This window comes from Anolis sagrei, chromosome 5 (genome assembly GCF_037176765.1).
Source record: "Anolis sagrei isolate rAnoSag1 chromosome 5, rAnoSag1.mat, whole genome shotgun sequence".
Classification (NCBI taxonomy): domain Eukaryota; kingdom Metazoa; phylum Chordata; class Lepidosauria; order Squamata; family Dactyloidae; genus Anolis; species Anolis sagrei.
In genome coordinates, this window is record NC_090025.1 from 137,107,647 (window position 1) to 137,131,956 (window position 24,310).

At 40.1% G+C, this 24,310-nt stretch overlaps 1 protein-coding gene across 4 annotated transcripts; it reads right to left on the bottom strand.

Moving 5' to 3' along the window:
- Positions 1 to 215: 215 nt before the first annotated feature.
- Positions 216 to 24,069, bottom strand: PUS7L (pseudouridine synthase 7 like). 4 transcript variants are annotated; one of them, XM_067469080.1, is made up of 9 exons: positions 23,988 to 24,069; positions 19,561 to 20,480; positions 16,784 to 16,943; positions 10,722 to 10,917; positions 10,521 to 10,619; positions 8,872 to 8,953; positions 3,285 to 3,562; positions 2,705 to 2,758; positions 216 to 990 (listed from the first exon to the last, which is right to left on the bottom strand). In XM_067469080.1, the coding sequence occupies exons 2-9, from the start codon at positions 20,462 to 20,464 to the stop codon at positions 664 to 666; spliced, it is 2,100 nt and encodes a 699-aa protein (XP_067325181.1). In that variant the 5' UTR covers positions 20,465 to 20,480; positions 23,988 to 24,069; the 3' UTR covers positions 216 to 663. The 4 variants fall into 4 exon arrangements, 3 of the variants coding, with proteins under 3 accessions (XP_067325181.1, XP_067325182.1, XP_060633562.2); XM_067469081.1 differs by having other exon boundaries at positions 23,976 to 24,069; XM_060777579.2 differs by having other exon boundaries at positions 23,926 to 24,069.
- Positions 24,070 to 24,310: the final 241 nt, after the last annotated feature.

Consider the following 24,310-nt stretch of genomic DNA (forward strand, 5'->3'; position numbering starts at 1 on the left):
ATGCAGGCGAAACATCAGGAGATAATGCTTCTAGAACATGGCCATACAGCCCAAAAACAAACAACCCAGTGATTCCAGCCATGAAAGCCTTTGACAATACATTATTTAGTTCTATTTCTCTTTTTTCTGACATAAAGCTCAGAGATGGATTTTACATTTCAAGCATGCATTCATGTCCCATCAATTTCAATTGGGCTTACTCCAACATTTCCACATTTCAAGTGTTTCCGTGTGAGGCTTTAATCCGGCAGTTACTCTGCCTCAAATAAGGAATTTTGTGAGAAACCCAAGCATCATCTACCACTTGTAGCCCTTTCATGTACTGCAACTAGTTTTTTAAAATGTGACTTTCTTAGAATAAATATCTGTAAAGGATGAAAAGATGGAACAAGTGCACTATATCTATGAATTAGCAGAACTGGAAAAGATCCTTCTGTAAGAACTCTTAGTCTTTCCCAAGTCTACAAATTCACATTTTACAAATAATTGATGCATAGCATTGCTTTTCCCCAACCTAATCCCCTGGAAATTTATAAATTATACTAATAACATAAATGTCAAAGCATTAATGTCAAAGCACCACTTTTTCGACTTAGAGTCTGTGCTGTATGAGTGCCTTATATACCTGTAAACTGGTGTGAAACATCTTTTTTTTTTTTGCCTTTAAAGATCACATTTCATGATTTCTCCCAAACAAACCGTTGCATAACATGAAGGATCAAGCCAAAATGACACAGAAAGATGAAGTATTAAGTCCCGTAAGTAGTCACCTCCAGGTCTAACATCTTTTCCATTGTTTTCTAAGAAACTATAGGACAGATCATGAGGATATCTCAGAATATGTCGATAGCAGCCAGGTACATTCAGTTGCAGTGCAGGAAGTCGGAAGTGGTCCAACTGAAGTCCATCTCCAGCCAGTCTTTTGTGATACCACTCACCCACTTTATTGGTGGGATACTGGACACTGTAACCAGCCATTGGTATAATGACCTTTGGGATGAAGAAGACAATATGAATGTATCTTTTAAATAATTATTTTATTTATTTGAGGCATTTATATTCTGCCCTTCTCACCCCGAAGGGCACTCAGGGCAGAGCACAACATATAAACAGCAAGCATTCCATGCCAGAATATAAAATAACAATAAATATACACAAATACTAAAAACAGTTACATCTACTTTAAAATCAGTTGTTTAAAAAGCCATCTCAAAACATCATGCTGGCTCCGACCAGTGGAGTGGGTTTCCTATTATTGCCCTACTGCAGTGTCCCAAAGGCTTGGTCCCACAGCCAGGCTTTTACCATATTTCTGAAGGACAGGAGGGAGGGGGCTGATCTAATCTCATCAGGAAGGGAGTTCCATAGCCGGGGGGCAATCACTGAGAAGGCCCTCTCTCACGTCCCCACCAAACACACCTGTTATAGTGATGGGGCTGAGAGAGGGCCTCCCCAGAAAATCTTAGTCTTTGCAGTAGTTCGTAAAGGGAGATGCATTCAGACAGGTATAGGGCCGGGGCCGTATAGGGCTTAATAGGCTAAAGCTAGCACATTGAATTGTGCCCAGTAACAAACAGGCAGCTAGTGGAGCTGACATAACATGGGAGCCTACTTGTGTGAACATAGGAGATTTCAGGACAAAGAGACAAAGGAAAGAAGGAGAATGAGGACAACATATAAAAAAGGAACTTGGACAAATCAGTGTTACATCTGGCCCATATTTTAATTCACATTTTCCAATCATATACCCTTGTGTAGTGCTTTATAGGCTATCTGATGTGGGAAATCAATAAAAACAAAACCCCACATGCATGCATTTCCACTATGCCAGGGATTTGGCCTAAACTGCGATTAGAAATTCCAGCGCGCGGCAGCCATGTTGTTAACGGGAGCAGGACGCAGAGAGCATACAACGCCCCTGCTGTCCCAGCTCCACTGGCTGCCGATTTGCTACCGGGCCCAATTTAAGGTGCTGGTGTTATCCTACAAAGCCCTAAACGGTTCCGGCCCAAAATACCTTGCAGACCGCATCTCGGCCTACGAGCCCACGAGGGCCTTGAGATCATCCGGGGAGGCCCTTCTCTCGGTCCCGCCTGCCTCACAGGCACGTCTGGCGGGGACGAGGGAGCGGGCCTTCTCGGTGGTGGCCCCCCGGCTGTGGAACACCCTCCCTACTGAAGTTAGACAGGCGCCCTCCTTGATGGCCTTTCGTAGGGGCCTGAAAACATGGCTCTTCGAGCAGGCCTTCAACTGAGTGTATCTTGGAATGACACTGGAATGAACTAGGACTACGAATTTCGGCTATGACCCCAGGACTTGACGAAGCGGATTTTTAGTATAGTATATGTTATGTTGTATTTGTCCGGTTTGTATTGTCACGATTTACTGTATACTGTCTTTCTTTGTCGTTGTTCACCGCCCCGAGTCGCCTTCGGGCTGAGAGGGGCGGTCAATAAATGCAAGAAATAAATAATAAATAAATAAATAAATAATAAATAAACTTTGTGGCCATGGAGTTCCTTCCTTCCTTTCCTAGAAACTTGCCAGGGATAAGCAAACAATGATGTGGGGTCTAGAACCACTTTGAGGAACAGTGGCCTTATAAGAAATTATGATTCTTAAACTAAAACATAGGCAACAAACCATAGTATTTCGATATTAATACAACAAAGTAACACATATTATTTCCTCTAAACAAACTTACTTGATTTATTGTATATTTATTGGCCATTTCTTCTTCAGGTGTTATGACATGGACCTGGTATAAAAAAAGCCAACACACTTATTATAAAGTTTGGTACCCTTCAAATAATCTCTGTAGTGGATTGTATTATTAGGGTCATGTTAATCAGGAAGAAATTGGAAACCAACTATTTGAATTGGTTCCTCATTTATTCAATTTCTAATCGCAGAATATACATTAAATGGTAAAGAACATGTTAAATATCCTGAAATAACTTTGATAATTAAGAATATGTTAGCTTCCTGCTAGATTAAGACTGTCAGATACACACACACACACACACAGAGAAATTATACACCCCCTCTCTTTTTCCATAACAAAATAAAAAAATATTCCATCTTTTGGTTGAGATGAAATATAATCATGACAGTCATATATTTATTTGGCTCTCAAACATTAATTGCAACATAAAGGATAAAATTAACACATCTTTTGTAGCAAGGTATCTGAGTAACCAATAATTGTACTTGCATAATGAAAGCAAATCTAATGCAATCCGAAAGTGGAGCTACTCAATCATGATCAATACTGTCCTGTTTACCTTGTCATTTGGTGAACAGCTTTCAATATGTTCTGTAGAAAAGACCAGATCGCCAGTTACAACTCTTGTACCATAGATTTTAATTCGGTAGGACACAGCTTCATTCCAAATTTTGCTACAGTACGCATGAACGTAGAAAATACGCATGGAGTGAGGGATGCTGAGCCAGCCTTGTATACAACCCTCGTGATTTAAACCATAGCGATTCAAAGCACGCAGTAACATCCTCTCTCTTACTTTAAAGTCAGGAAGCATCGCAAGAGTACCTTTAGCGTCCTCTGAAAGACAGCAAAAAATATTAAGGATAGGGTTACACAATTTGCTTGTAACCCACACTTTCAAAGCTCAGCTGCTGATTCTTTTTGGCAGCCCCAAACGCGAATAATTTAACAGAGAACTAGTGGGTTTTCTAAAAGACCTTTTTATCTGTTTTGTCTTCTTCAGGGATGAATTTACCAGCAGAAAGGAAGCGTTTCTTCCTCTGAAGAGGAAGTTCACTGAGAATGCCAAAAACATGGCTTTCGAACTCTCTTTCCAGGGGGTTAAAATTGCCCTTTTGTTGATTTGTAGAACTGATCATGTTTAAGGGAAGTATTTTTTAAAGGGCTGTGTTTTAATTGTACTTTCTGAACAGATTTTTAAAAAATCATTTAAAGTGTGTAGTTTAAACTACCATATTTATATATTGTTGTTAGTTTAATACTGATCACTTGAATATTTTACCTTTATGGTACACATGTTAATTTGCAAGGCATCTTGTGGGCTATAAACAAAGATTGTTTCCATCGTCTTCATCCACTAAATAATATTAGCAATTGGGATTCTCTTGACTTGTACACAACCTACTGTAAATTAAATACCCAGCTTGTCATGTTACTCTGCTTCTGCTTAGGATCTTTCACATTCTGACTCTGGTTATGTGCAGATTTCTAATTTCCAGGCATTGTTCTTACTCTATTTTTGCCATAAACTATTATGCTAACCCCTGAAAGATCTATCTATCTATCTATCTATCTATCTATCTATCTATCTATCTATATCATTTTGGAGAGGAGAAAGGCAACATAGAAGTACTCATATTACACTATGTAACATAATTTTTGTTCCTAGGTTATAAATGTCATTTCCTAATTGGATCTATCCTAAAAACATGGAAACCATTTATTAAACTATAAAAACTTTGTTTTTGCGGGACATCCTGCAGAACATTTTGCTATAGTTTTTCAATGAATATCTCATTGAGTCTCAACCAATTCAATACAATTTGTGGCAGCCACAAAAATAAAGTTTCTGGAGTATAACAACTACTTTCAAAGTAAGTACTGCACAATTAAACAGGAAATAACATTTCCAAACCAGGAACAGATGTTTTTCCCCAAATTTTGTTATAGTGTTACTAGTAAGTTGTCTGTTGTTGATTATCTTTTTCTTGGGTTAAAGAATCCACTGATTCCAATTTATCTTGGAATATTGCACATTGACAACACAATGGCATCAAGGGCAAGTGAAATCAGCAATCATAAGATAGGCATGATTTAACTGTGTGGTGCTGTATAGCAGAAGGCAAACAATATTTTAGTCTGCATTAACAGACCCACAGTTTAAAGACAGGGTAAGCAATATGATCCCACTTGTTTCTGCACTACTGAAGAGTTCTGGAGTACTGTGTTCAATTCTGGACTCCTCATTTTAAGAAGAATATAGATAAGTTGTAGCAGGTTCCGAAAAGAGCAACAAGGATGATATGAGAACAAAACAAATGAAGGAAAGTTGAAGGAGCTAGGCATGTACAGCCTAGAGAAGAGACAACTGAGAAGTGAGATGATGGCATTCTTTAAATACCCCAAGCACTGTCACAAAGGACTCCCAGTGGCACAATGGGTTAAATCCTTGTGCTGGCAGGACTGAAGACAGACAGGTCAGAGGTTCGAATCCGGGGAGAGTGCATTTAACTCCCTCTGTCAGCTTCAACTCCCCATGCGGGGACATGGGAGTTTTACCATCCCACAAGGATGGTAAAACATCAAAACATCTGGGCGTCCCCTGGGCAATGTCCTTGCAGATGGCCAATTCTCTCACACCAGAAGCAACTTACAATTTCTCAAGTCACTCCTGACACGAAAAAAAACTGTCACAAAGAAGATGGAGGTTTGTTTTCTGCTGCCCCGGAGGGTCTACACCCAATCTAATGATTTCGAGTTACAGAAGAGTGGATTTTGACTGAACATGAGAAGGAACCTCTTCATAATAAGAGTGGTTTGGTAAGGAAAGCAATGATGTAGAGAGGTTTGTGTCTCTCTTTCAAAGGAGACAGCTACCTGCTGGACAGCTACCTGCTAGAGTTCTTTCACTGAATCAATGGTTGGAGTCAATGGCCTATATTAGGGTTCCATCCATGTCTAGAGTTCTATAGAAGTCAACAGTTTAATAAGAAACTTACAGAAACTTACGTTTTTCACAAGGAATGCAGACAAATCATCAAGAAATTGACATGTCCTTGTGGCAACAAAAGCAAACGTTCTTCAAAAATGAGAGGTTATAATTCAAGGCTTAGGTAAAATTAACTCATAATGGAAGAATCACACTGGCAGATTGGGAGAAAACATGACATATGCCATATCCATACCATTCCCATTACACTAACATGCCCCATGAAATGGAAAGAATACCTGCCTGCCTTGGAGCTGATAAACACAACTTCCTTCCTGTTCCAAGAAGAAGACAAAAGAATAGAAAACTTTTCAATAATGCTACCTCAAATGAAGAAAATAACAGAAATGCCTGTTCTGCCAACAAAACTGTGGCAGTGCTTTCGTATTTCTCCCACCAAATATCTGCCAGCAGGATTGTTCTGCCTACTCATCTAAACTCTGAAAAAATAATCTATCCAATATACTGCAAGTAAATAATGCTGAACTGAATATACAGGAGGCCAAGGAGAGTGTGGGAAATCCTTGTGTCAATTTCTGCTCCAGTCTGATAGTATTCTCCACAATAAAAACTATATCTTTATAGAAAATATTGAAATGTCATTTTCTGAAAGCCATATTGCAATAAGAAAATTTGCCTCTGCAAATTTCCCCATGAATGTGCCCTTGCCTGAGTAAGCACAGTGCACTCCACTTCTCCCCATCTCCAAAGCTAACATGGGAAAATGAACAACTTATGGGAGAAATCTTTTCTACAAATAGTGCCTCCAAGTGGGAAAAAAAGAATTCTGCAATGCTGTGGAAGATTCCGTAGTTCCTTACTCAGTTGGGAGATTATTGCTTTTCTGTTCTACATTGTTCTTTCTGACATGGAAATGTAATTAAGTTCTGGCAGTCTGAAGAAGTGGTTAGTTACATTTGTCAAGCAGTCATCTCCCTGGAGAGCTCCAGTTTTACTTTGAGCAGCAAAGAAAGATCTGAGAAGAGACAAAGATAGAAGTGAAACCTTATGGTGAAAATTAAGAAATCAAAGTAAAATGTGAAGTGACTGAAATCTTTTTGAGGGAAAGTCTTAGATAGGTCTCATTAAGGTAACATCAAACTAGTTCTATCATAGAAAAAAATCATATAATATTATGGTCTACCAACAAAATAATACTATCAATTCTTATTAATCCTCCACAGTCCACCTTTCTCCCACTAATGAGACTATCAATCTGGGCAGATGCAGGGAACATCATGGATGTAGCGTATCTGGATTCCAGTAAGGCTTTCGACAAGGTCCCCCATTACCTTCTGGCAAACAAACTAGTCAAATGTGGGTTAAGCAAAATGACAATTAGGTGGATCTAGACTTGGTTAACTGAATGAACCCAAAGGGTGCTCACCAAAGCTTCTGCTTAATTCTGGAAAGAAGTGACGAGTGGCGTGCCACAGGATTCCGTCCTGGGCCGTGTTCTGTTCAACATCTCTATTAACGACTTAGATGAAGCGTTAGAAGGCATGATCATCAAGTTTTCAGACTACACCAAATTGGGAGGGATAGCTAATACTCCAGAAGACAGGAGCAGAATTCAAAATGATCTTAACAGATTCGAGAGATGGGCCAAAACTAAGAAAACGAAGTTCAATAGAAACAAATGCAAAATACTCCACTTAGGCAGAAAATAAATAAATGCAAAGATACAGAATGGGGAACGCCTGGCACAACAGCAGTATGTGTGAAAAAGATCTTGGAGTCCTCGTAGACAACAAGTTAAACATGAGCCAACAATGTTATGTGGCGGCTAAAAAAGCCAATGGGAATTTGGCCTGAATAAATAGGAGTGTAGTGTCTAGATCTAGGGAAGTCATACTACCTCTCTATTCTGCCTTGGTCAGACCACACCTGAAATACTGTGTCCAATTTTGGTCACCACAAATGACGTGAAATGTTGAAAAGCTGGAATGTGTACAGGTGGGTGTGACTAAAATGATCAAAGGTCTGGAGAACAAGTCCTATGAAGAGCGGCTTTAAGAGCTGGGCATGTTTAGCCTGAAGAAGGCTGAGAGAAGACATGATAACTATGTATAAACATGTGAGGGGAAGTTATAGGGAGGAGGTAGCAAGCTTGTTTTTTGCTGCCCTGGAGACTAGGATGTGGAACAATGGCTTCAAATTACAGGAAAGGAGATTCCACCTAAACATTAGGAAGAATTTCCTGACAGTGAGAGCTGTTCAGCAGTGGAACTCAGAGTGTGGTGGAAGCTCTTTCTTTGGAGACTGGATGGCCATCTGTCAGGGATGCTTTGAATGCGATTTTTCTGCTTCTTGGCAGGGGTTTGGACTGGATGGCCCACGAGGTCACTTCCAACTCTATGATTCATGATAATTCAAAGCACTAAATAATATGGAATATTTAAGTAAAGGAGTGAGACTGAGCTACAACTCAGTCTTAGAAGATAGTTTTTTTGCAGAAGATTTAGGTAATGCATACACATGAAAAGCTTGAAGATCAGAATAGCCATAAAAGATCAAGGATAACTGCAGTCTTGAAACTCGTATCTAAAAATATGTATAATCTCTCTGCATTTTTGAAGGCTTTGCAAATGACAACTGTAAAGCATCTTTGACAGAATGAGAAACAAGTATCTTCAGTGTTTCCTTCAGACCTCTTATTATTAATCTTCAGTGGATTTCTATTCGGTATTAGTAATTATTTCTAATTCCCTACTGTCCAAGATGACAGAAAATGTGGTTATGTTTACATCTGTTCCAGAAATTTTTAATCATCATTGCTGTTATTTTAATTGCTATACTTCATTGTTTTTTTTAAAAATGTTTTATAATCTTGTTCAAAGCCTGAAAAGACTGAGATCATTTAAATTAATGTCATTTTAAGTTTTTCCTTCTTTATACTTTTTGTGTTTATTTTTAAATTATGAAATACAATCAGTAAATTCATGAGGAAGTAAAACACACACTTTTTGATTGAGTTTAAATAAATTTTGATCAACAGTATAAAAAAGACAAACACTGAAGGTGTTCTCACACACACAAATCTTGATACAGAACACTTGGCTCCTTTCAATATTGTTACGGTTTATGGCCCCAACATTCTGATTTCAGCATTTTCTTCACATTTATTTCCCAAAAATAAGTGACATGATATATTTACCTGTCTCAATAAAGTATTTTTTGGCTTTATTGACAGGATCATCTGAATCTTCAGGGGTGAAAAACAATTTTACAGCTTTGACCTTTAAAGAAAGCAAACATAAACAGTATTTGCTGCTTTGTGTATTCTCAGTGTTGTTTTAAAAAAAAGCAAGCAGCAACTCAGATTCTGAAATACACCCTGAATCCAATCATCTTAAAAACTGGATCTATTTGAAAACAGATTTTTTCTGGGGTACACCTTTTGTTAATCAGGGCCCTAAAATAGAGAAATAAACAACTAGTAAATCAGAAATAAAAGGTGACACTTTATATATGATGAATAAACACAGATGTAGTGTAGGGTCAAAACTGTTTAATATGTGATGTAATTTTATGTGTTATGTCACTTGTATGTGCTTCTGTAAGCTGCCATGAGTCCTTCTGGGAGAAGGTGGAGGGTTACTATTATTATTAAAATAAAAATTGAGTTCAATTCTGTTCCCTGTGCTGTTTAACATTTACATGAAACTGCTGGGAGAGATCATCTGGAGTTTTGGACTTTGGTGTCAAATTTATGTGGACAAAACCCAACTCTATTACTCCTAATGCCAAGGATGCCATTCTGCCTCTAAACCAGTGCCTGTCATCAGTGATGGACTGGATGAAGACTAGTAAGTTGAAATTAAATCTAGACAAGACAGAGACACTCCTGGTCAATCAGAAGGCATATCAGGGTGTGGGATTACAGCCTGTGTTGGATGAGGTCGCACTCCCCCTGAAAACACAGGTCCGCAGTCTGGGGGTGATCCCGGACTCATTGCTGACCCTGGAACCCCAGGTATTGGCGGTGGCCAGGAGCACCTTTGCACAATTAAAATGTGTGTGCTAGATGCCCATACCTTGAGACACCAGATCTGGCCATGGTAGTCTATTCCTTAGTTACATTCGACTTAGACTACTGCAACATTCTCTATGTGGGGCTGCCTTTCAAGATAGTTCAGAAGCTTCAATTGGTTCAGATATTAGTAGCCAGATTACTAACTGGAGCCCTGTACAGGGAGAGATTCACTCCTATGCTATGGCAACTCCACTGGCTGCCAGTCTACTTCTGGGCTAAATACAATGTACTAGTCATGACCTTTAAAGATCTAAATGGCCTGGATTCAGGCTACTTGACTGATCACATCTTCTCTTACAAATCAGCTTGGGCACTGTGGTCAGCAGAGGAGACCCTGCTCTTGGTCCCACTCCCATCTCAAGAACAACTGGTGAAAAGGAGAGGGGGGGGGGGCTTTTCTGGGTCATGCCCCATTTTTGGTTTAATTTATTGATGTTAGTTAGGTTCTAATTTTGTTTTCATATGTGGGGTTTTCCTGGGATTATTATGTTGGTATTTGTTTGTTCTATGGAGTCATTGAATATTTACCGATGTATGTTGGAATCCGCCCTGTATCCATCTGGGGAAATCGTGTGTAATATAAATAAAATATTATTATTATTAACACCTAGGCTCAAATCTCCATCTATCTGAATGATCTAGGGTCAGTCATGCCCTTTTAGATTAGCATACTTCAAAGGACTATTGCAATGATAAGAATGGAGAAGGAATACACGTTGAAAAATTTAAAGTTTTTAGGAAGAAAGGTATTATAAAATATAAAGAATTACCATTTCTCCACTCAACAAAGCCAATCCAATTTGATCTGTATGAATATTCTGTCCTTGTCCAAAACGTTGAGGTCCATAATAATTTATGAAACCATTTTTCTACAAAATTAAAAGTTAAAATGATTATAACCATCATTAACCAAAGATGAGTATTGCATGCCATATAAAATCACTGGGAGCATGAATGCTAGAGACATCTACCTTGACCTTCTCCATTGCTTCACAAACCCTCTCTTTTAAGTTTCCATAACAGTCATCACTGTGAAGTTTTAAATCCCTCACGATGATAGCAAAGTGATTTCCTTGCAGCTGACCAAGTCTCAGTGGTTGGCTCACAGAGTGTACATTAGACAGACCGAGTCCTTTTTTCCCAATTATGCTTCCAAGCTCTTTTAATCTACAAGGGGAAAAAAGGGAGAAATGAGAATTTGTGATCATGATAGATAATATTATGAATCTGCAAAAGCCAAAGGCATGAATGTAGAGAGCCAATTGTATTGCTTCCTAGGAACAAGGAAGGAATACGCCAGAAGAAGACACCTTCTAGATCAGAGCTTTCCCAATACTTCCCTTTTTAAACGCATCATTTCATGACACAGTAATTAAGTTTTACTAGCAAATCAGAGGTTAAACCAACCCTTATAATAGATATGGACACATACAGAAACTGTATGGGGACACAACATATCTCATGAAAACATTTCATTTATATTTTTAAAAATATGCTTTGTAAGATAACATATATCTCCACGATTTTTGTCATTTATGAGTAGCAATATGTTACTAATATTAAGGTTCATGGCTAAGTTCCTATGGGATCACTATCATGTGTGTGTGTTAAAAGAAAAAGACTCGCCCTAGTTGATTACAATTCACAGGCTGAGTAATTGGAGTAATTAAGGTCAACAAGTTTTGGGCCACTCCTGAAGGGGTATAACTGGGAAGAATTTGTTGTATGATTCTGGGCTTTTTGAATGCTTGCCTCTAAGCTTACTCGGTGTAAGCTCCTGGCTTGCAGCCTATTTGACATTGGCATGTTTATCTTCCATGCTTGTCTCCATGAACAAGAAATGAAGATTGGGAGAAGACATATTTTCTGATGGAAAGCACTGTACACATTAAATGCAAGGACCATACATTGGTTTGATACTCCAATCCAGAGGAACTGTGACTGTATTATTACTACTATTGTCTGAACGTATCTCCCTCTATGAGCCAGCTAGGAGGTTAAGGTCATCTGGGGAGGTCCTTCTCTCAGTCCCACCCCCTTCACAAGTGCGACTGGTGGGGACGACAGACAGGGCTTTTCAGTGGTGGCTCCTCGGCTATGGAACTCCCTCCCTAAAGAGGTCAGATCAGCCTCCTCCCTCCTGACTTTCAGAAAAAGGCTAAAGACTTGGATGTGGAATCAAGCGTTCAATTAGTAACACAGAGAGAATTATGGAATCGTGCAATGACAATTTTGGAGCAGCCATGGACTATGATTTTGGATAACGTGATTCTAACAAGTGTTTTAAGGTTTGATATGTTTTAATGATTGTTTTAATATATATGTTTATTTTATTATATACTAGCTTGGGGACCTGGCGCTGCCCGGGTTATTTGAGAAAGGAATTGTGTATCAAGGTTGATCTTTATCAGTTATTTATATGGCTCGCAGTGGTCTCAAGAAGTTAGTGAAGGTACTGCGAGTCCCATCATCTGTGGTCCATCCTCCTCCAAACTGCACCAGGATGGAGTGGGTCATGGGGGAATCTGTGTGCCAAGTTTGGTCTTGATCGGTCATAAGATGAGGGTTGCAGCAGTCTTGGAAAGTGAGTGGAGGTACTTGAAGTCCGATCATCCATAGTCTGTTCTCCCCCATGAGAGGTCTATGTGCCAAGTTTGGTCCTGATCAGTCACTGGATGAAGTTAACAGGGTCTCAGAATGTGAGTGATGGTACTGCAAGTCCCATCATCCATGGTTCATCCTCCTCCAAACTGCAGTAGGATGTAGAGTCGGTCATGGGGGCTCTGTGTGCCAAGTTTGGTCTGTATTGGTAATTTTCTGACACAGCCCCTGGCCTTTTCCTTTCCTCTCTTTGTCATCTCAGAATCTTGGAATTGAGGCTGGCCAATCAAAGACCATTGAGAAAGCTGGCTAGAGATTATAGGAGCTGGAGTTGAACAAAATCTGTAGGGACATATATTGCCCACCCTTGGGCATACCATTTAAAATAGTCAGACAGCTGGAATGTGTCCAGAGGGGGGCGACTAAAATGATCAAGCGTCTGAAGAACAAGCCCTATGAGGAGCGGCTTAAGGAGCTGAGCATGTTTAGCCTGAAGAAGAGAAGGCTGAGAGAAGATATGATAGCCATGTATAAATATGTGAGAGGAAGCCACAGGGAGGAGGGAGCAAGCTTGTTTTCTGCTTCCTTGGAGACTAGGACGCGGAACAATGGCTTCAAACTACAAGAGAGGAGATTCCATCTGAACACAAGGAAGAACTTCCTGACTGTGAGAGCCGTTCAGCAGTGGAACTCTCTGCCCCGGAGTGTGGTGGAGGCTCCTTCTTTGGAAGCTTTTAAACAGAGGCTGGATGGCCATCTGTCAGGGGTGATTTGAACGCAACATTCCTGCTTCTTGGCAGGGGGTTGGACTGGATGGCCCATGAGATCTCTTCCAACTCTTTGATTCTATGATTCTATGATTCTATGATTCTAGGATGTCTCCTGCACATTCTGGAAAAAAAAAAACAACCCTTCATCCATATATTAGTTTTGTTTTTGCCATATGGAAAAACATAAAAGAACACTAAACTGAAACAAAACTGCATTACAAAAAATATAAACTGGGCAAAATCTATATAAATAAAAATGTAATGTTCGTTTGTGGGATTAACAGAACTCAAAAACCTTTGGACTAATTGACACAAAATTTGGACACTATACCCCTAACAAACCAACGAATGACCATCACTCATAAAATCCCCCCCCCCCCCCGAAACAGTGGAAAGGACTTAAAAACCCAAATAAGCTAAATGACAAAAAGCTAAGTGACAATACAGAAATAAAAAAGAAGGAAAGGGAGAAATAAAGAAAGAAGAAAAAGAGGGAGGGAAAGAAAGAAAGAAAGAAAGAAGGAAGGAAGCAAAGAGTGAAAGAAGGAAGGAAAGAGGTAGAGAAGGAAGAAAGGAGAGAAAGAAAGAAAAAAGGGAGTGAAGGGAAGAGGAAAAGAAGGAGAGAAAGAGGGAGGGAAGAAAAGAAGGAAAGAGAAGGAAGGATGGAATCAAAAAGCGAAGGAAGGAAGGAAGGAAGGAAGGAAGGAAAGAGGTAGAGAAGGAAGAAAGGAGAGAAAGAAAGAAAAAAGGGAGGGAAGGAAAGAGGAAAAGAAGGAGAGAAAGAGGGAGGGAAGAAAAGAAGAAAAGAGAGAAGAAAGGATGGAAGCAAAAAGCGAAGGAAGGAAGGAAGGAAGGAAGGAAGGAAGGAAGGAAGGAAGGAGGTAGAGAAGGAAGAAAGTAGAGAGAAAGGAAGGAAAAGAAAAAAGGGGGCAAGAAAAGAAAGAGGTAGAGAAGGAAGGAAGGAGGGAAGGAAGGAGGGAAAGAAGGAGAGAAAGGGGGAGGGGTACAGCTAGCAACTGAAATAATTCTACTGGAATCCAGTGCTACTTACGTAGTCTTAGTGCAACTTTTAAGTAGAATAAACATTTTTCCAGCCTAGACCCTGAACAATTTAAGCAAGACAGGCAGGACAATGCTGCTGGGAGAGACCAGGATTCAATGAAAGTCTACTTAAGAAACAGCTTAACAAAAGGGAAAGCTAACTGACAGCAGACTCTGTGTGGAATACTTTGCAAAAGTAAGCAGCTTTGATGGAAGGGCTTGGCCAACATCAAAATGCCACACTTCTGCAACAGTTCTACTTGAAAAAACATTTCCTCCGCTTGAAAACGGATTGCATATGTGTAACAAGCGAAAGATTAAAAGAAGACTTCAAGGCAGGTTATTTGAACTGCCAGTTATGTTTCCAATTATAAGCATGTACATTATACACCCGAGGAGAGAAACAGTCCTATGAGTTTGTTTTTGTAAGCCCGACAGCGATGGAGTCATTCTGGCTTACAGAGTGGTGGTGGTATAGCATTGGTCTTTGATGAACAACAGATTTGCAGGGATCTGACGCTGGGAGGATGTATAAGTTAAAAGGTTCAACCTGTTAACTGTGAAAATATTTCTAAGATAAGTCTTGTTATGGCATTGTAGGATAAAAACCCAAAGAAAGCACTTTTCTTTAATACCAATTAATCAATACTTTGAAGAGGAGCAAAATTATTTCCATTGTTACAAAACTCCAAAAGGCAGAGGATGAATCGAATAGAATTTGGGCCATTTTTATAATTTTTCCTCCTTCATGGATCTTCAAGAAGGAAAAAGAAAACAACTTGTCAGAACTTGTCAAATCTTCATTTACAACTAAACAACGAAGTGCAAAACGATAGTCTACATGGTGTGAGACAAGTTAAAATAAAAGCAACATATTTGTAGAAATGGGAACAAGAGTGGTATAGCGGGATGACCGTTCGACTTGGGAGCACAGGATTCAAATTCCTGCTCAGTCACGGGAAGCCTCTGGCTAACATTGGGCAAGGCACACTTTCTCAATCTAAGATGAAAAGCAATAAATCCTCTTAGGCTGCATCTACACTGCAAAATAATCCAGATTATCAACTCATATAATCCACATTATCTGATTTGAATTGGATTATATGAGTCTACACCAGGGGTCCTCAAACTAAGGCCCGAGGGCTGGATACGGCCCTATAAGGTCTTTTACCCAGCCCTTGCTCAGAGTCAACCTAAGTCTGAAACAACTTGCAAGCACACCCCAACAACAAAAATCCCATCTCATCAGCCAAAAGCAGGACCACACTTCTCAGTGAAATGCTAATAAGTTTATATTTGTAAAAATTGTTTTTCATTTTAATTACAGTGTGCATAGGAATTCATTCATGTTTTTTTTTTCAAATTATAACTGGCCCTTCAACAGTTTGAGGCACTGTGACCTGGCCCTCTGTTTAAAAAGTTTGAGAACCCCTGGTCCACACTGCCATATAATCCAACTCAAATCAGATAATCTGGATTTTATATAGCAGTGTTGAAGGGCCTTAATAAATCTCTCTAAGATTGGGTCACCATACATCAGAATAGACTTGAAGTCACATAACAATATCAAAATCCTCTTTTGGAATGGAGCTGGCTAACAGAACAACAAAAAAGGAGATCAGATAGCATAGTCTAGCCCACATTCCTTCTTTAAAAGCTAACATATTTATATTATATTTTTATCATAAAATTATCTGTGGAGCCCCCGGTGGCACAGCAGGTTAAACCGCTGAGCTGCTGAACTTGCTGACCAAAAGGTCATGGGTTCGAATATGGGGAGCGGGATGAGCTCCTGCTGTTAGCCCCAGCTTCTGCCAACCTAGCAGTTCGAAAACATGCAAATATAAGTAGATCAATAGATACTGATCCAGGGGGAAGGTAATGGCACTCCATGCAGTCATGCCAGCCACGTGACCTTAGAGGCATCTACAGACAATGCCAGCTCTTCGTTGTAGAAATGGAGATGAGCACCATCCCCGAGTCGGACACGACTAGACTTAATTAGCAATGGGAAACCTTTACCTTTACTATAAAATTATCTTAGATCTTTTTAAAACTGCTTCCCCAAATATATTTTAAAATTCCACTGAAATTGTTTGTGCTGCTCTGTGACACGTGCCTTTCCAATTTTCTATATCAATTTTCCACACCACCGTGTTGCATCAAGAAAGCAAATAAAGCACTGCTTCTACGCAAGCCTCACATGGATGCCAAACTAACCTAAAGCTTCCTAATATTATCATTGCAAAACTTCTACTGGTGTCTGAATATAGGCACACCATAATAGTTTGATAGGACAGGATGGAGTGGGGTAAACATGGACTTGTGAAAAGGCTGTTATTCCCATGTTTCACTATTATAAAACGCCAGAGACTGCATTTCGATCATCACAACTCTTTAATACCTTTACTCCAGAATTCGGAAAATTTGCAAGTTTCCTCCATTGGGATTCCTCTATCACGTAAGCTATTTTCATATAAATTGCCTACAAAATCACCGAGGGGAAAATGAATCACCTACTTACCTGCAGAAAGAAACTTAGTACCACATTTCCATATAAACAACTATATCTATCCTTCTGAAAAATGAGGAAACAGGTTGTAAACTAAATAAATACGCACCTTTTAGGAGTTACTTTCTTCACAACCATAGCTTGGTAGGTAACAGCCTTCTTATCTTTAATGCCTGTGTAACTGAAGTCTGAAGGGAGCACGCCAAGTTCAGAAGACAAATAGCTAATTGCTTCAAGGGTTTCCAGATTCTCTTTTTGGAGAGTAAAGGCTGAAAAAATATTATTACAAATTCAATGCATCTAGTATGATACTTTTTTCTTCTGCATACCTGAATGGAGAAAATGCAGGTTCTGTTTATATGATCAGGTAGGCATTTGATTTTTTTTACTGATTAAACTTTGTTATGCTAATGGAAAAAAAAACATTATGCAGAAATATATTATCTTAGGTGCTTATGAACTGGTACCAACCACAGTAATAAGATTATTGCAGATGCCTATTCATAATCATATCTAAAGGTCAATCTTCTAGTAATAATTTTTAGCATATGTATTTCAGTTTTGGCTAGTTGGCAAGCAGGTAGGCTAATGGAATATTTAAAAAAAAAACCCAGAATATTCTTTGTATAGATGCACGAATCTACAGCGACATACTTTATATTCTTCTGCAGGGAAAGTATATTGCAAGGATATATTCATTTCTAGAATAATGATATAAGGCCATGGGATAAAACAAACCGAAGCTTCTTATCATCTTCTTTCCAGCAACAGGGCCAAATTATTGATGTCTCAGCCCAAATGAAACATTGCATCACTCACAGAATTAGTATTTTTTTTGATAAGTTGCAAATATTGCTTCATAAATATAAACAGACACAGCAGTGAAAATGAGGAACCTGACAGTGCGTTTAGAGGCATGACAACCCTTTCTTCTCCATGAAAGTCTAAATCTGGATATGGTCTCCCATGCTGCCTGTTTGTATGAAAAACACACATATTGACAACAATGGGTGATTTCTTCTTCACATTAATAGTGTGAGTTTGAGAGGTTGGGTGGAAAAGAGGTTTGGAGCAAAGCTTAAAGCCCTACCAATCATCTTAGACCCTGATCCAGGTCAGGTTCCCATGCCTGTAATTTAAACTATTTACACACTTGTGAGTTGTGTGAAAGATGTACCATCAAAGATATAGCATCTATGCAGCCCAAAATGATGGCTGGTGCTGTTCTTAATGCTCACTCTCACTGCAATGTATTTATTTATTTACGATATTTCTACTCTGCCTTTCCCGAACCTGAAGGTGACTCAGGGCAGCTTTATAACACAGGCAGCTATTTGATGCCATTAAAACAATGTAAAAATTACAATAAACATTTAAAATAGAATTATACATTACATACATTAAAATCTTTAAAGACATATAAAACCACTACCATCACTATTAGCCTCATTGTCCAAAAACATCATCTAAGCTGTTATAGTATTCGTTTTCATATAGTTCCGTGTTTATCTGTTGCACTAGCTGTGGTGTTGGAGGAAAGTTCTGAGAGTGCCTTGGACTGCGAGAAGATCCAACCAGTCCATCCTCCAGGAAATAAAGCCCGGCTGCTCACTGGAGGGAAGGATACTAGAGACAAAGTTGAAATACTTTGGCCACATCATGAGGAGACAGGAAAGCTGGCGAAGACAATTATGCTGGGGAAAGTGGAAGGCAAAAGGAAGAGGGGCCGACCAAGGGCAAGATGGATGGATGGCATCCTTGAAGTGACTGGACTGACCTTGAAGGAGCTGGGGGTGGTAACGGCCGACAGGGAGCTCTGGCGTGGGCTGATCCATGAGGTCACGAAGAGTCGGAGACGACTGAACGAATGAACAACAACAACAACTAGGTTTTCACTTTTCTGCAGAAGAGCAGGAGGGAAGGGGCTGATCTAATATCCCTAGGAAGAGAGTTCCACAGTCGAGGGGCCACCACTGAGAAGGCCCTGTCTCTCGTCCCTGCCAGTTGTGCCTGTGGAGAAGGCGGGACCGAGAGCAAGGCCTCCTCAGGTGATCTTAAACTTCTAGATGGTTCATAGGGAGAGATACGTTCGGATAGATAAGCTGGGCCAGAACCATTTCGGGCTTTATGGGCTAAAGCCAATGTTTTGTATTGTGTTCGATAGCAAACCAGCAGCCAGAAGAGCTGGCATAACAACGGAGTTGTATACTCTTTTAATGCCACTCCGGTGAGCAATCTGGCTGCCGCCTGTTGGACCATTTGAAGCTTCCGAACACTCTTCAAAGACAACTCCACATAGAGCGGGTTGCAGTAATCTATATGGGATGTAACCAGAAAGTGGACTACCATGGTCAAGTCAGACTTCCCAAGGTATGGGGAAGTAGACCAAGAGAGACCTGGCTCATTCATATCATACATAGGGTCTATTCCACAAAACTCACACCTGAATCTACTTCCTAACTGTGAGAGCTGTTCAACAGTGGAACTCTCTGCCCCAGAGTGTGGCGGAGGCTCCTTCTTTGGACAGAGGCTGGATGGCTATCTGTCAGGGATGCTTTGAATGCGATTTTCCTGCTTCTTGGCAGGGGGTAGGACTGGAAGGCCCACGAGGTCTCTTCCAACTCTATGATTCTATGATAAACTCTTTTATTCTCACCCCAGCTATGTATCCTTTTCTAAAAAGCATTGAACTAATTGTGGTACATTTTGCTGGGGGGGGGGGGGGTAGCATTTGACATGCCACAATTGTGAGGAACTGATGTTCCTTTGGATGTTGTTGGACTATGGATCACATTATCCCTGAATGCTGACCATGTTGCCTGGACTGATTTATTGAAAGACTGTAACAAACCACTTTCAAAGAGGACAAACCTATTATATATTTACCTGTGTAAATGTCTTCTTTCTCTCTGCTCCCAGCATTAGTCCTTTTCCGGCATCCATTTTTCTCCCGAAACCTTACCATAATTACAACTTTCTGCTCAGAGTCGGTAAAAGACTTTGTCTCCACAAGCTTACCGAACTTTTTACTAAGGAAATGGTGAACCTTTTTACGATGTTCCTTGTTCCCATCAGGTCTAAAAGCAAACTTGGAATTTTCCAATTTGGCATCTAGGAATTTCAGAAAACCAGAAGCTTCCTCTTCAGACACTAACTTACAGAGTTCCTGGTAATCCTGATTTGCTTTTACGACAATTTCCCCTGACTTTGTAATTGTGGCTAAGAAAGGGTATTCCTGCCTAATGGCACCATGCAAACTGGCTCGAACCGTCTTCTCGGGGATTGGACCAAGTGAGAATTCAGTGGAAAAAACCTCTGGCTCAGATTTCAAATTCCACATATCTTTTATGGAGTAAGCAAACTGACGTAGTTGTTCCCTTACAGCCTGATCTAACAAGGAGTCCAATGTCTCAGCTTTGTCATGGTAGCATTCAAGCACCTTCTTAACTGAATGTTCTTTACCTTCTTCAACAACGGAATGAAGAACGTCTGAGGGACAATGAACATCCCCATCGTGTTCTCTGAAATATTCCTCTTCTATGCACAGCTCTGAAGGACTCAGCCTGAGTCTTTTGGAATCCTGCTGACAGCTCCTGCTTTGGTCTGACAAGGTTCCGCCAGATTTAGAAAGACAGTCCGTTGCAATCTCATTAACCAACTGTCCATGCATATTAATTTCTGTCACAACAAAGTCACTTGGAAAGGTTTTGATACAGCCACAGAAGCCAACATGATCATTCACATAAGTGGAAGAGTCATGTGTTACGGGTGTGCCAGAGTCTTCTTCCATTCCAGTATTAGATAGTCTAGAAAAAGTAACAAAAAAGATCAAGTTAATTCTCAGAATATTATCTGGATGTCGGGGATGTGATAGGCTGTGAAAAGCTAAATTTAGAGACAGCCATTACATTTTAAAAACATATTTTAATACCTATTTTACATTAAAAATTTAAAATGTACTCTATGTAATCTGAAGTCATTGCTATTTACTATCATGTCAATTTGGACTTATGGCAAGGTTCCTTAAACATTATATACTATTAATTATTTAAAGTTAAAGTGGTGTTGAACTGCATTAATTCCCAAACCTGGAGAACTAGAGTTTGGGAACTGCTGCTGTCATTTGACTAATCCTGGGCTAATGGTGCTGGACCACAACTCTCATCAACTCCTATTTGCATGGTCAGCATCCCTGACTCAGAGATAATGGAAGCTATTGTTGCAGCTATCAAACTGGGGTTCCAAACATTCAACCCCTTCTGTGGAAGTTGCGCCCTTCGTCCAAGGAGGAAAAAACCCAACAAAAAGAAACTGTCCTTTAGCAAAGAAATATTTATATGAAGGAATTTACAAATGAAGCAGCATCCTTAGAATATTCAGCTGCTTCCACACAATGGCTTGTAAACACAAAGTCCTTATCTCCAAATAAGACGCCACAGTCTTGCTCTTCAGACGTTGTAATGATATTACACCTCTGGCAACTTCAGCCTTGGGCTCCAAACTCTCTCTCCAATCTTCAATCTTTCTCCAACCTATTTCCAGCCTCGAGTAACACAATGTACTTAGTCTCTATTATTAGTACTTCAACTCCCACAGGTGGCTTGATTGTTGCTGACCATACAATGATTGGACATGATTCTTACAATCTCACTTACCCATTTTTCACTTTAGAAATGACCTAAACAATATAAAACTCTGACACCTATAGCCCAAGATTTGAACACTTGATGAGAAAATAAAAACCAGGAGAGGCAAATCTTCCTGCACAAATACCCTGCTTTTTCAGAGCCATACATTGGAAATGATCTTTCCGATCCCTCTCCATTGGAATATGGAAGGTTTAGGTGCTCTTACTGCCTATTACAGGCAAAACCAGCTGATTCCCAATCCATCTAAGACACAGACATGTGCTTTTCACCTTAAGAACAGACAAGCATCTTGATCTCTGAGGACTGCCTGGGAAGGAATTCCACTGGAGGATTGCAGCACACCAAAATACCTGAAATATCAAGCAAAAAGTGGGTGCTAGAAATAATATCATATGAAAGCTGACTGGCACAACCTGGGAATCACAACCAGACACAGTGAAGACATCTGCCCTTGCGCTTTGCTACTCTGCTGATGAATAGTGAACCTTTAGCATTTTGTCTTCTATTAGCACTTTATACTGATTTAGGACTGCTTGTTCGTTTCCACCAACGCCCCACCTCCTCTATCTTGTTCATGCCCAGCATTATTTTTCAACTTAATTACATTTGGCCCAGCCATAGTTTTAAATGTGTTTTGTGCTATTGTTCAATGTTTATGCTATTTGTGTATGAGATTTATTTTAATTGCTTTGTATTAGTAGTTGTATTTTGTTTCATATTGTGGTTGTTATTGCTTGTATTGATGTATTGTGGGCTCGGCCTCATGTAGGCCACACCGAGTCCTTAGGGAGATGGTAGCGGAATATAAATAAAGTTTATCATTAAGATTATTATATTATTATTAATATGCATGGCCAGTGTGGAATACATCTCACCATGCTAAAACAGTGGGTGTGGCTCTTAAGGAGACATACTGTGTTCTGTCGCAGCTGGAGCCGAAATGAAGTGCTTTTAAGAGAGGATGTTAGGCTTGCATCCAGCGGGAAGCCAGGGGGCCCGAAAAGAAGCCTTTAGGAAAAAATCCCCTTATTAAGCAGTCTTTATAAGGCTTGAGCTTAAATATAACAGTTCTTTATTAATGAACAAACAGGAATTGTAAACTTTCTTATCAGTCTATTAGCTCTTGCAATCTTGTTTACAGGAAACAGGCACTATCTTCAAAACTTTGCTCGAAGGAAAATTCCCCCTTTTAGCTCCTCCCAGGCTGTTGTGAACCTAAACCTAACTGACTTGAGTCCACTACCGGCTGAACTGCGTCTCAGAACCTAGCAGGCCCAACAGGCCTGTAATCACTTAGCTGGAGATGAGCAGAGCTGTTATTCCCTCTGGAAGTCCTCAGGGCTGTAAAGCTGTTTCCCTGGAACCCTTTGGGAATCTGTAGAGGCTCTTAAAACTGTTCTCCCCCGGGAAGTCTTAAGAGACGAAGCCTTTGCACAGGACGTTTGTGTACATCCTCTGCATTGACTTCCTTTTTGAGACTAACTGAAAAATGGTCCCTTCCCTACAAAAAACCCAGAGAGGGGCGAGACCAGGGATCCTAACTATTATTGACAGGTGGCTTGCCCTATGAATGCAAATTATAACAGGAAGCCACCCTGCTGCAAAATCCCAAGCCTGGGATTGCAAAGCAACATTTAATCCAAAGAAATAAAATTGGAGCTCCTGGAACAGCTGTTCCAGAACATACTGCATTATGACAGGATGTCTACGCACTACTCTGCTGGATAAATCATACCGTTTAGCTGGTATTGCACTACCTGATATCTGTCAGAAAGTAGCAGGCAGTAATGAAAGGACCAAGACATTGACATCTCCGGCCTTGTTTGGCTATCAGTCAGCAAGCTAAGGCCTTAAATCAAGAAATAGCTTCCTAAGATTTACAGAGATACTCGCAGGAACACCTTAGCATTCTCAAAAGAGGCAAGCTAAAACCAAGAAAATCAAGCCATGGCTGAACTGGATGAGAGATTCCCACCGGGTGCACAGAAGACTGGGTGACTTGGAAGGCGCTGAACAGACTGCGGTCAGACACCACGAGATGCAGAGCCACCCTTAAGAAACGGGGCTACAAAGTGGAGTGTGGAGAAGAGCAAACCACAGACCACCTACTACAATGCAACCTGAGCCCTGCCACATGCAGAATGGAGGACCTTCTCACAGTGACACCAGTGGCCAGCTTCTGGTCAAAAGACATTTAGGATAGTGCCAAGTTTTTAACTTTGCTTGTGTTTTTAAGTATAACTGTATCCTCAATTCGTTTCTGATAAATAAATAAATAAATAAATAAATATGGGAGGACTAGGAATACAAACTGAGCCACCCTGATTCAAAATAGTCCAAACTCGTCCACATGGCTGGCTGAGATAGTGACACCTTTGCTTCCTGATGGTTCAGGACACACAAACTTTATGAACAATACTATGAAAAAAATATTGTGCAGACCATTATGTGCATATATAAAACAGAAATAAATGGTTGTGCTTGGACTTCTGTCTCATTTGCAAGATGTCTGATTATGTACGTTTTTGAAAATGCAGGTATCTGGAGAGAGAAAAATATTCAAAATCCCAAACACAAGCACTTCGGATAAGGGATACTCAACCTGTACAGATTCTGTGATCAAGATCCCCGCAGATTAAAAAAAAAAAATACCCCAACTCCTGCCTTTCTTAAATGTCTTTGGAAGGCTCCTCTGCAAACACAATCCCAGTCTCCAAAGGGATCTTCCATTTGCCACTCGCCGCAGGGGAAGATTAGGAGGCGTGGCCAAGTGAGCAGACTATACCACTGTCATTGATTAGGGGTGGCTCTCATAGTGAGAAACGGAATGGTCTCCCTTTTCCAGTTTGGCCGATACCATTATGGCCCAAACTCAAAAAAATAAACCAAGCAAAGCAGCCAGTCCTCTCTACGAGTCAGAAAGCACAATGTAAGTGAGAAGTGTGGGATAAAATGAAGTGCAGCTCCCCTCATCAGCCTCTCTGTTG